The 13,282-nt window shown below is 33.7% G+C and overlaps 1 protein-coding gene across 1 annotated transcript in view; it reads right to left on the bottom strand.

Moving 5' to 3' along the window:
- The window catches only part of LOC124365169 (roundabout homolog 1-like), a 28,191-nt gene extending 15,388 nt beyond the window's left edge, over positions 1–12,803 (bottom strand). The window contains exons 1-4 of the mRNA XM_046821124.1: positions 12,695–12,803; positions 7,311–7,511; positions 5,300–5,421; positions 3,133–3,271 (exon numbers count right to left, since the gene is read on the bottom strand). Coding sequence (XP_046677080.1) covers positions 3,133–3,271; positions 5,300–5,421; positions 7,311–7,511; positions 12,695–12,737 — 505 coding nt within the window. The 5' untranslated portion in view covers positions 12,738–12,803. The remainder of the gene's footprint in view (positions 1–3,132; positions 3,272–5,299; positions 5,422–7,310; positions 7,512–12,694) is intronic.
- Between the last annotated feature and the right edge of the window lie 479 nt (positions 12,804–13,282).

Below are 13,282 nucleotides of genomic sequence, written 5' to 3'. Positions count from 1 at the left end.
CAAGGGATAGTTTTATTGAACTTATAAAATTACGTATGTGACTCCAAAAATTGCTTCTGTTATTACGGGATTATTTTGATCAATTTCCATATTTATGTAATATTAAATTATTCCAGTTAACATTGAATTAATAAACATGCCTAATTATATGTTATTATTCACTACTTTTAACTGTTTTTATTGCCACTAAAGCTTAATCCACATCTTGAACTAATGTTTCTAGCTACAGGGATACGTTTACGATTGGTTACAAACATTAATTCACACACCAAACGTCGTACTTAATAACTTAAATCAATGTGGATGTTCAGTTTCGCTCCACTTAACTTTCACATTAGGCTCTTGCGGAAACTGTCTTAGGGCTCTAGAATCTGACGCTGTTACAGACTTAACTCCTGGAATCTGGAGTTATGTTCGTCTGAAGAGGTCCAAAAAATTTGGCGACAGAGAAGCCTCAAAATTAACCCCTTACATCAGACAGAGACCCTTTTAGATTACAAAATATAGTGTAACTAAATGAAGAGGTATTCGCACTGTCTCATCAGGTACACAATTGAGTGCACTACGATATTTTAGGCGCGATCTCTAGGCATGCTGGAGCAACCGAGTTTTGATCTATTCAGACAAAAAGTACTCCAGATTCTAGAATTCAAGCCTGTGACAGTGTCAGATTCTAGACGCTCTCCTAAGCTAAACTCAACATTTACATTGAATCAACCCTTCCCACCTTAGCTACGCTATATGTAGAATTTAATTCAACTATAATTGTCTACTTAAAGAAATTCTGCCTTATTATTAGGTGTCTATTGCAAAAGGTTTACAAACTAAACCCAAAGTAACCCTGCTGATAGTATATTCTATCTTCTCTGACAATTTTCCAATTCATACGAGGTCTGTAAATAAAGTAATAAGACTTTGACTACAAAACTAGCACTGATAACTCTTACAAGTAGTGATGTTTTTAGCCATAAAGGCTGATCAACATTAAGAATTAATTTCATTAGTATATTATTGCCATTTGACTTGTAAACAAACTCCTATCAAAACAAGTTTTGTTGTGCGTTCCAAAAATAAGAGAGATAAAATAATTGAAGTTTGTTAAGATCTTCTTGGGACAAATTCAAAGATATGCTGATTTTATGAAACACTCTGTCCAAATCTTGGATTTTTTAGTATGACCCAGAATAAAACGTCATAGTGAAGAAGGCACATTTCCAATTTACCTCGTCGGAGGAAATGCAAGAATGAGCAAATTCAAAGTGAAATTTCTTTCATCTTTCCATGCTGATTTCTTTCTTTTATTCCAAGGGCATCGACTGGAGGACAATGTAAATCAATAAGTTTATCGTGAAATCCTTGAAAGGCTACAGTAAGTAGTCATGCGCTAGTCATGAAGTAGTCAGAGACTAGCCATCAAAGGGAGTAGCAAAGACGGATGTTTTACTTAGATTTGGGCACGGATTTCCAGGATGCGGAACATCACTAACTGGAAATTTCGAGATATTTGGATGCAAGGGTAGATCGATAGGGCTAGTCTATTGCGAGGGATGACTTTTGGAGTTAGTGGGGCTCCCTGAGTGTTAAGGGCTTTTGCTAGCCTACACATAAGGGCAGGCCACCCTCTGCCTGTTTAGAGTGGAGGGGCTAGTGCAAAAAAGACACGACTAAAAGTAATGCCCATATCCCTTCTACGAGGATCTTGACAGGAATCGGCCCCCCACCTCTAACCTTACACATCCAGCATATCATGTACTCCAGTGGTAGCGCAACGGTCATTTTAGGACTAAGAGCAATTTCATCAACAACCACTGGATGCTGAATTATGACAATGCATCTTGCCACACTGCACTCTCAATTACTGAGTTTTTGTAACAGAAACATATCCCTGTGGTACCTCAATCACCCTATTCTCCTGAATTGAGTTCTTTTGAGTTTCTCCTGTTCCCTAAGCTGTAGAAAACAGAAAACCAAATATGACCGACCAGCTGTAGTACACTCCAGTTTCGGACTTTCAGTACAGCTACGAAAACACTCTAAAGCAGTAGGTATGTATATTCCCAAGGGAACTTGTTTTGACGATAGCGTTCATATATAAGTATATATATATATATATAAAAATGAATGTTTGTATGTTTGTCCTTTATGGAATCGTGAACTATTGGACCGATCATGATGAAAAATTTGTACGTATATGTATTTTTTCCACGGAGAAGGTTTTATAAGCTATGCCCATCCCTTTCCCGATTCAGGATTCCGCCCCACTGGTTACAGAAATACCCCATAAGAAATGCATTGCAGCAAACATATGTTAACGTCTTTTCAAATTTTTAATCAGCTGTTCTTTGTAAACATATATTACACTTATAGTTTTAAAGCATAGAGTAAGCTTAGGAGAAACGACAAATTTTGTTTAAACTGTTTTTGCAATCACTGTTAAACATAGACTTTACTATCCAGATAATACAATTCAAATTTGACGTAAAAATTCACCTTTAACTGCAATATTTATTTAATATAAACCATGCTCATGCTTGATCAGAAGAGTAATGCAGATATCATAATTACTATCTTACGTTTGCTACAAATATAAAGAATGTTATAAAATCAACCTTAGTTGTTTTTTTTGACAGAAGTATGGTTCTCAAAACTCCGTGTGTACATATTCTCTCGATCGAGACAACAAAGCAAGCTCAATCGTGGCATCGGAGATATAACTAATTTAATCTAAAATTTATTATAGTAAAAAAAAAAAATTTACTAAGTAATATAAGGACTTCGGTTCTTAAGATTTGCGTGCGAAGCCGTGGGTAACAGCTAGATAGAGGCAGGAATATGGTACATACCTTCATAATAACGCCCAAGAGGCTCACGATGGAACGACTATCAATTATCTCAGCAATGTTTAGAATGTGATAGAAAAAGAATAAGTGAATATAGTGTACTGTTTTCAACGGAAATTGCGTGCGAAGCCGCGGGCAACTTTTGCAAAAAATTATTGAAATGCGCAGCAAAGCGCGCCGGGCCCGCTAGTTGTAAATAAAAAGGAATATCGAACCAGTCTTATTACTTTATTTACAGTGGTCATAGGTCACATAGTGCACATTCCTGTTAGATGTTGTCAAGGTAACTTACGCAGAACATCCAGTTTGATCTCGACGGATGCTGGAGGTCCAACACCGTTGGTGGCCGTACACTGGTAGATGCCCGCGTGGTGCCGGTCCACTCGGTCCAGCGTCACTGACAGACCGGGCTTGTAGAGATGTCCGCTGTCCTAGCAACATCATACCCTTACAAACCTTTCATTCTCATCAGTGTTTGTAGGAGTATCAAAGAATATTATCTTTACTTGAATCATATATCCCATTTAGATTAGGAAAGAAGTTAGTTAAGTATCGTTAAGACATGAAAACTTGCAACAATAACCAAATATTTTCTTGAAATATTGGTTATTGTTGCAAGTTTCTTTTCTTAACCCGTTGTTACCGCTGTCGCCTTGTGGTGCCATGTAGATACATCAGTACGTGCAATATTAATTTAAGTTTTATGCAACCACTTATTACGTTATTTACATCATTATTACATCATTTTTAACCTGATTGTGTAAAATTATCATAATCATAGTAGTGTGTGCGTGTGAATGTTTGTTTTAGAGTGGGTGGATGTTCTATCGTATGTATGTAATTTTTCTGATATTTTTAAGTAATTTTATGTAATATATTAATTAAATTTTCAATCATTTTAATATATTTGTTTATATATTTTTTTATTCTTTTATGATTTTAGTACATAAGATTGTATATTTGTATTTTTTTCTAAACCGTTTTTAATTCTTTACATTGTCTAATTAGTTTCTACTAATCACTCTATATTTCATTTTCTTTTACCATTTATTATTGCCATAATAACAATTATTCACTTATTTTCCTTCATATAACAGGATTAAATAACCCAATTGGAATTAAATCTAACATTGATAAAATTCCATTTCACCCATACTTCTCAATTGAAAATTTAATAGGATTCTCAATTATTATTACTATACTGTTAATTATTAATATAACTGAACCCTACATTTTGTCAGATCCAGACAACTTCAACTCCAGCAAACCCTATGGTTACTCCAATCTACATTCAACCTGAATGATATTTTTTATTTGTATATGCAATTTTACGGTCAATCCTTAATAAATTAGGGGGGGTTATGGCATTTTTTCAATCAATTTTAATTTTATTAATTATACCATTTTCAATAAAAATAAAAATTAAAGGAAATTGAATTTTATCCAATTAACCACTTAATAATATTAAATATTAATATTAATTATTATTATAATATTAATATAATATTGATATTATATTAATATTAATTATTATTATAATATTGATATTATATTAATATTAATTATTATTATAATATTAATATTATATTAATATTAATTATAATAATAACTACGTCTGATATACGTATGTTTTTGGTTGTAGTTTTGTTTGTACTGTTGTGCAGACGTCGCGGAAAGCAGTCTGTTGACTTTTTAGTTTTTAGTTGTTTTATGTGAGAGCAAGCTATAAACAGTTTATTTGTATAGGCCTATTGTTTATTTGTTATACTGACCAGCTACTTGATTTTGGTCAGTAACTTTCCTATTTATTGTAAACATGTATGTAAATGTTGGAAAAGAAATTATATATATTTAAATTTGGTACTTTAACTTCATACCTGAGGGGGTTAAGGGTTAAGTAAATAGATGGTAAAATAATATCAATCACATCAAAAATGTATTTGTGGAGTCTCCTGATGATGAAACCTTTGGTTTTGAAAGGCCTTGAAAATATAATCCATTCGGAAAAGTATTGTTTTGTTTACATTTATTACTATTTTAAAATTTCTCCAATTGTTCCAAGAGTCTTCAATATAATTTTAGTTGAATCGTGATTTCAAAATAATTTAACATAGACCATTTTTCCCCCTGTTTAAGAATAGTGTTTCAATGATCCCTTACACTTTATAGTCGTTTATGTGTTTGTCACCCATCGGCGTATACCAACTAAGATTAATTTTTATATCTTACAAATTGCACTTCATGATTTAAATTTCACAATATAATTTTATTTTATTACAATATTGTGGTACTTTTCTAACTCGCTTTCTTAAAAGAGCTGACCTTTGAATTTCCATCGTACTTTATCTTTAAAAACGTTTCAGACAACGATTTCTTTGGAAATAATACACCGAAATGGATACTGTTTCCATATTAACTCTAATTGTTAAAGAAACTTCAACCAAACTTGTAGACCGTACCTTTTTCGACCAGAGGATGGTAGGATCTGGATTGCCTGTAGCAGCACACGTAAGTGTGACAGAACCTCCTTTCCTTGCAGTCAGCTGTCCACTGGCAACGGAAGAACGGATCACAGGTGGTGCTAGACAAGGCACGAAATTGTTATACTACATTTAAGCTATCTTAAGCTATCACGCTGTAACATAGACAATTTTATAATGTTATAGTACGAGTTAATTCGTTAATACTAACTGAACATTTTTACAACAGTTGGTACTTTTGATGAAGGGCAGCCTTGCTACTAATGAATTTCTGCTCTGTCCTTTCGGTTTAGCCAAATTTGTGGCTAAACGTAATTCCAATAGTACTTATAGTAAAATTCGTGATAGATGCTTTTGAGATGCCAATAACAGAAATTGCCAGCAATCAGTGATTGTATTGTGAATTTAAGTGTTGTAATGAACGTTTTGTGATATTTTAGGAGGTTTGATCTGATTACGGCATACGTCTAGGTTTCGTTATCCGCATTTTGGCCTACGAAAGCATGAAGAACCAAAGATCAGGCAATCAGACCACTCGCGACATATTGCAGTTACTCTAGTTTCTCTGATGACTGATCTGTAAGTTATTGTACCTTTCTAAAAATCACTTCCCATATTTACAAGACTACACAGGTCGCACACACTCATTCTATTCATTACTACCTAATGTCTATCTACGATTTGATGTATAGAAGCTGTTCAGCGTCATGTAAGTCCCCATGGAACCAGACATATGTCATGATAAAAAATTATTACATCACAACAGACCATTTCGCCTATTTAAAGAATTAAAAAGGGTAAAAGTGTTTTCCAAGGTCTTATGTAACGATTTCAATCCTGTCATGACTTTTGTGCAGAGAAACATTCTGTAACAATATTATGAATAAATTGTACATATCTAGTAATGATACCTTAGTAAAATTCTGTAACAACTTTCCTGACAGTAAAATTTCAAAATAAAATATCGTTTAATAAATCAAAATGACCATGTAATCTTTGTAACATTTGCCTCAGACGTATTTTAATGGGTTCTTTGAAAGCCTAAGGGACTTTTAATTTTAGATACCAATGACTTTAAATAAAAAAACGACCCAAACCCATTTGCTATTTTTACTGCTTACCCCACGAATTGAACCTGTGACCGCTCGGTTAGAGGGCCGCAGCTTTACCTCAAAACTAAGATGAAGATCATGATGGTATTGATGATTTCTTAATCATGTCCTTGCGGCGTTACAGGGACGGAGCATAGTTTAAGCCCTTTCCATTCTTCATACGTACATTCTACTTGGTAACAAACGTCTGTACTTAGTACCAAACAGAAAAGTCTATTTATATTTGATTGATCAACTATTTTATTGAGCATTTTTTTAAACAAACCTAATCTGGTTCGAATTTTTCAAATGAAAACATATCACTGTATGCTCGTATATACCCCTAGGAGGGTTCACTTCTGGCTGGGCTATGCCTTTCAGTTTAACCTACACTAGGAGGAGAAAAGACCGATGTTCTTTTAAATTTTGGGCAACCTTACGGTTTTCCAGGATGCGGCACATAACTAAATGGAAATTTCGAGATATTGAGGTGCAAGGGTAGATCGATAGGTCTAGTCTACTGCGGGAGATGACTGTTGGGGTTAGTGGGACTCCCTGAGTGTTAAGGGTTGTTTCTAGGCTAGATATAAGGGTGCACCCCCCCCCACAACTTCTCTGATTCGAGAAGCTAGTGCAGATAAGACACGACTGAGATTAATTCCCAAAATTCTTATTCAAGGATCTTAACAGGAGGTAGCCTCTACCTCAAACCTTACACATCCAGAATATTTCCGGTTTTCAGACCGTTCAATACACAAATAAATACAAAGTGTGAAATTTTTAATTTTGGTAAAGAACCAACTCTATCAATCAGAGAGCGAAATTAAAATTCCTGTAAGGAAAGAAATTACTCCGGATTTAAAGACATGCTTAGGCAAATCTAGAACAAACATACTCACCTAAGACCGTGACCTTGTGGACCTGGTCCTGTGTGGAGATGTCGGCAATCTGACACACGTACTCTCCTGCATCTCGCGTTGTGATGTTGGCTATCCTGAGGTCGTAGTCGTGCTCCAGCGAGAACCGAGAGTCCCGGATAACCATCAACTTGGCAGCGGTCAGTATCAGGTTATCCCGTCGCCATAACAACACATGGGAACCTAGCAGAGTTGGAAATTATACATAAGTAATTCAACAATTGTGCTTAACACTATATTAAAAATTATTATTAGATTTCAATAATAATGGTACTCAAGAGAATCTCTCCAAATAGGAAAACCATTTGGAATCTTAATCCACGAAGCATATTGTGCCTTTGTGGCTGCAGTCACCTATTCGTACAGTGTTTGAACAAAATTTAATCTCCTATTCTCTCACTGTCTTGTTTTCTAATCATATCACCAGAACTGCAACTGTCTATATAGCAAATAATCTGTTATGGCCTTCCAGAATCCTTTACGTTTTGGTGCTGAAGAAAAGACTGGTTTACTACATAACCGTTTAAAAGTTTATTCTTTGGTAAAACTTTATTGATCTACCAAGTCAACCCTATTTGTCGGTGACGTCACAATTTTGCATTTAAAATGTCAGTATTAATAATAATAATAATAATATTTTTCACACCGTTTAAAATAAATCGATTTTACACTATGTGTACAAATGTATTGTACGTTTATGACTTTTACAGTAATTTATATGTAATATTTGGTGTTTAATGTCCTAGAATCCTGTCAGTCTTGGTGCTGAACATATTTACTAGATAACCGTTTAAAAGTATATTGTTTGGTAAAAACTTTTGTGGACGTACCAAATCAAGCCTGTTTGTTGGTGACGTCATAAATTTGCATTTACCATGTAAGTATTAATAATAATAATATTTTTTACACCATTTAAAATGAACCCATTTTACATTATTTGTGCAAACTTATTGTACGTTTATGACTTTTACAGTAATTTATACGTAATCTTTGGAGTTTTAATGTTCATCCAGAATCATTTCAGTCTTGGTGCTGAACAAGAGACTGGTTTACTATATAAACGTTTAAAGGTTTATTCTTTGGTCAAAACTTTATGGACCTACCAATTCAACAGTACTTTTCGGCGAGGTCACAATTTTTTAATGAAAATGACAGTATTGATAGTTATAAGTCTAATTTTACATTATTTATACAAATGTATAGTACTTTTATAACTTTTACAGTAATTTATATGTAATCTTTGTTATTTTAATGGATCTATTATTTTAATAGTACAGAGTATTGAAATTTTGATCCACATTTATGAAATACACTGATTATTAACAATAGACAGAATGAACTGAAAAACAAGAGAAGTATTCTTAATAAATGATCACTATTTCCATCACGTGCTCCGCTCATGAAGTTACCCAGTTTGTGGAGGAGCGGAACCCTCTCCACTTGATTACAACTAATTTCGACCCCCAATCTGCTCCATCAGGCAATTTCACAGTGAACTGCCTGCGCCTCATTAATTGATTCATAAATTCGTCCAAGAATGCAATTTGCGTTTTAATGAGTTTTTCTCTAATCATTCCGCGCCATTAAGCGATTTCCTGGGGCCAGAGTGGACCTCTCTTTGTGAACCATTTAAAGTTCAACATTCGTGTTATTTTTTAACTCTCTCAGATCGCAGAGTTTGGATGAAAATATGGAAGCACGGTTCATACGTGTTAACACTTTGGTGGCGATACGAGTATACACTTGGCATCAATAAAGCAGCAAATATGACAGTTTTATTTGATAATATGCAAACCAGTACTTTACATGGTTCAGTTTTTACGTTCACATAGACGGGTCCCTTCGTTGACCCTGCTCCTTAAGGTATTGAAAATTTACTAACTTTTTTACTTAGTTCTAAAATTAAAATTTATAGCTATAACTCATTTCATTCCAGAGATATCCAGTTAGACACAGACAACTATACAGAAATTAAATGTTACTTCCTTTAAGGAGTAATATAGGCTTCAATTACGCTCAGCCAATTTCCGTAATTGGACGTGCACCATCATAGAATTCACTATTTTCTATGGAGAAATTAAGTTTCATGCAAAATTGAAAGTCTACTAATGAAACCTTTCTCAGGATATCTTGCCACACCATATATTCACATTTTTGTTCATTAAGTTAGGTAAGGGTTTTTATTTAGGTTTTTTCATAGCAGTGTTATAATAATATTAGTTTCGGTGTTCTAGAAAGGATTATATAACGCTATAAAAGATGACATAACAGTCCGCTGGAGTCAAGTCTAGTCCTTTCATCAATTTTTAATATTGACTTCCCACTCAGCATTTTTATTTTCATTACTCATATATGAATAACATTCTAAATATTCAAATCTCATATGCTTTATCCAACTTTTTACAAATTTATTCTGCTGCTTTCAAGTTGCCATTATGGTAACCCATAAGAACAATTTAAAAGGTTTCAAACAATATAAAATTCAGCGTAATCACAAGATGTGGCATGATGAGACAGTTCAGTGAAGCTCATTTAAAAATAAAGCTTCATTTAAACCTTCATGAAGGTAGGATAGATCATTTTCTAGATATCGTGGGTACAGAGAGACTGATAGGCAGACAAAAATGAATGCTTTTCGAGTGAAAGGCTTTGCTGACGCTCAGCCAATAAATGGTATTGGAAAGATCTATGGTGCTGGAAACATGAAGAACCACTCAGGTCTTAACAAGATATTTTATGGAATCTTCAAACGAGTGCTCAGTATAAGTAAGTACTCGTATGGAGTCTAGCAAATTTATCTTATATGAACCAATTAATTATTTGATTCAACCCTTCACATTCCTTTTGGTGTTGGCACCCCTCCGTCAAAAAACTCTATAAGGGCTACATTTCCATAGAACCCCCTTTATTTTGATTGTGACTTTACTCAAAACTTTAGATTTTGCTACACTAAAACTGTTTTAATAAATTTTCATCCATCCTATTTTCAAAACATTACATAACTAAACTAAATTATCAGATATACTCGTATTTAGTCTATAAACCTATCGTATTTTCATTATATCCTCTAAAAGAACTGTTGGTCACTAATAATTATTTTTGACCTACAAATGAGTTTAAGTTCTCCAACTTCTGGACACAGCATCTCTGAACTTTCCTTGTCTGATGAGTTCGGAAACTCCGCTTTGGGTTTCCAATAATGTAACTTAGTGGATTTGATTAAATTGAGTAACCAATGTAGAATTACTGTCTTGCCAATGATTTGTTTCATTGTATTTATATTAAATATAGCATTAAAATTTCATCGTTTTATAAATAATTGAGACAACGAGAAATTAATAATTGGAATATTATTGGAACATTTTGAGGTTATATTATATACAACTATGTTTGATCCAGGGCAATTTTTTTTGTTTAACAACCTTTAATACAGATTTCACGGATTTCTTAATGTGGTTAATGATATTAATAACCCTAAATGTAATCCAAAGTACATACATTTTTGTGTACAGTTTTATCTTTTGAACAGGCTGAAAAGATTGATTCCATTAATTGTGAATTATAAACTAATGTGACTCAGTGTCGTATGCAGGATATGAGTTTGGGGGGTCAATCCACTGATTCACATTTTATGAGATGTGGGGTAGATCGATCCGGTATACTCAAATATTATTTATTACAAATAAACGAATTTTAACAATATTTCCGGTACTCACAATCGTTATATGTTACAAATAGAATAAGACAACCTTTCCAAGGTTAATCTATTCTCTTCTTCAGGTGTAATGCATAAAAATCCCTGAAACTAAAAAAAATCTGGCAATTGGCTGCCATTAAAAACTTCACGTGATACATGACTGGTACACCAACAGAAAGAAGTCCAGACTGGGTAGAATGAACACAAGCTTTATCACTGCACAGAAGCCAAGAGCACAAAAACACGTAACACACGCACAAGAAAAGGTGGAACACTTCTGAAGTAGTAACATAATTTAGTAATGGCACATGTCCGAAATCCTATTAATCGTCAATAATAAACTTTGAACAAAATGTTTGGAAAATGTGGAGAACATTTTCTATAATCAAAGATGATTACCCAGAAATATATCTAGAGAAATTGCTTTTTTTACATGAAGCTGAGTGCACGGGTAGGTAATTTTGATGAAAATCCATAGACATCTATAATACACGCAGAATGAAGATAGAAAATAGTTTTGAACTGGTACCACCCCACCCTTTTGACTCATGAACAATTAAAATTTGCTCCATAGTTCGTATCCACTAATCATTGTTGAAATTTATGTTACACAAGTCGTCTTGGTTATTGATGTATAATTCTACTTGTATTAAGAATCTGGAGCTGTATCCCTTTCCGTCCGATTGACACATAAAGGAACTGCAACTTGACATTTATCAGTAATACAAACAAAGATCCGTTACAAAATATGATTTTAATCAATAATAGCAGTTACCCGCTGTTTCTAACGCAATTTGTTAGCCTTTGTACGTGTATGTGCACTTCTGGTTCGAGATAATTGTATTTCTGATGCCAATGTTGGGTTTGCCTTGTTGCCGCGAACAAGAAAACATGTCAAAAATGTATATTCATTGCCATTGTGATTTATTCACGTCTTTTTTGGGGGGGGGGCATAGTTTATTTTGTTTGCCTGGTTTCCCCGACGAAGAAAAAAATATATATATATACATACACATGTCTGAGAAACTTAATTATATTAAAAGACAACTAAGTTGGGTTATGCCAACAGTCTTAAATTTATAGTAAATAGTAGATAGTAACGTTGTCTTTCATATCTGCATTACAGTACTGACCAAGCACTGCATACTTCATATTTGCTCAAATGTACAGTTAAAAGAATATTTAAGGAAAAGTCTTTTATTTTTCTTATCCCGATATTTTCTTACTTTGTGCTCAACAGTGGTTGCAGAAAAGGTTGAAATAAAAAATGTTCATACTATCAAGCTTACTGTATGCTTCCAAGGCTGTAAATGTTACAAAATTTAAAATAGTGGTTAAACTAATTAAACAAAAGGTTTTGCTATCATAAAACAATGTTTAACAGACATTTTTGTTAACAGTACAATAGATCCAGTAGATTTTACGTGATTGAGTATAACACATACACATACATTAGTTTGTGTATAACAGAATAGATAAAGGTTTATTTAAAATAAAAAAGACAAACACAGAAAAGTTGTATTCTTTGAGTCGTCTTGTTAACATTGTTAAATTTTGTTTATTTATGTAGTCAGTGAAGTTTTAATTATTTTAAGTTAGTATATATATGTTGTTATTTTTATTTTATTTTATATATATATATATATATATATATATATATATTGCTTACCAAGGTGATCTACGGAGCAAGGTAACACTATTGTCTCTCCCATGACAGCCTGATACTCCTGTCCCTTCGTCACGAACCTCGGCGGCTCGGTTCCTACGCTCTGCAGCCCTGCAACATTTCAGATTCAATTTAAAGTGCATTATACAGAATACTGTATTTCTACCATGACAGCCTGATACTCCTGTCCCTTCGTCACGAACCTCGGCGGCTCAGTTCCTACACTCTGTAGCCCTGCAACATTTAAGATTCAAGTTAAAGTGCATTATTCAGAATACTGTATTTCTCCCTTGACACTCTAATACTCCTGGAATTTTAGTAGCGAATCTTGGCGGTTCTGGTTCTACATTCCGCATGCCTGTAAAGTTTTAAGGTCATATTGCATTATGTTGAAATGCGTTCTACAGAATGCTGTATTTCTCCAACCACACTTTAATACTTCTGGAATTTAAGTCAAGAATATCAGGTTTATGTTCCTAGACTGTGTATCTCAATAACATTTTAAGTTTATGCTGCAAATACGTTCTACAGAATGCTGTATTCCTCCTATGACACTAATAATCGTGTCATTCAAGTCACGCAGTTTGCAGT

The sequence above is a fragment of the Homalodisca vitripennis genome, chromosome 6 (genome assembly GCF_021130785.1).
Source record: "Homalodisca vitripennis isolate AUS2020 chromosome 6, UT_GWSS_2.1, whole genome shotgun sequence".
Classification (NCBI taxonomy): domain Eukaryota; kingdom Metazoa; phylum Arthropoda; class Insecta; order Hemiptera; family Cicadellidae; genus Homalodisca; species Homalodisca vitripennis.
The sequence above is the reverse complement of the archived record's forward strand: the minus strand, read 5'-3'. Positions and strand labels throughout refer to the sequence as shown.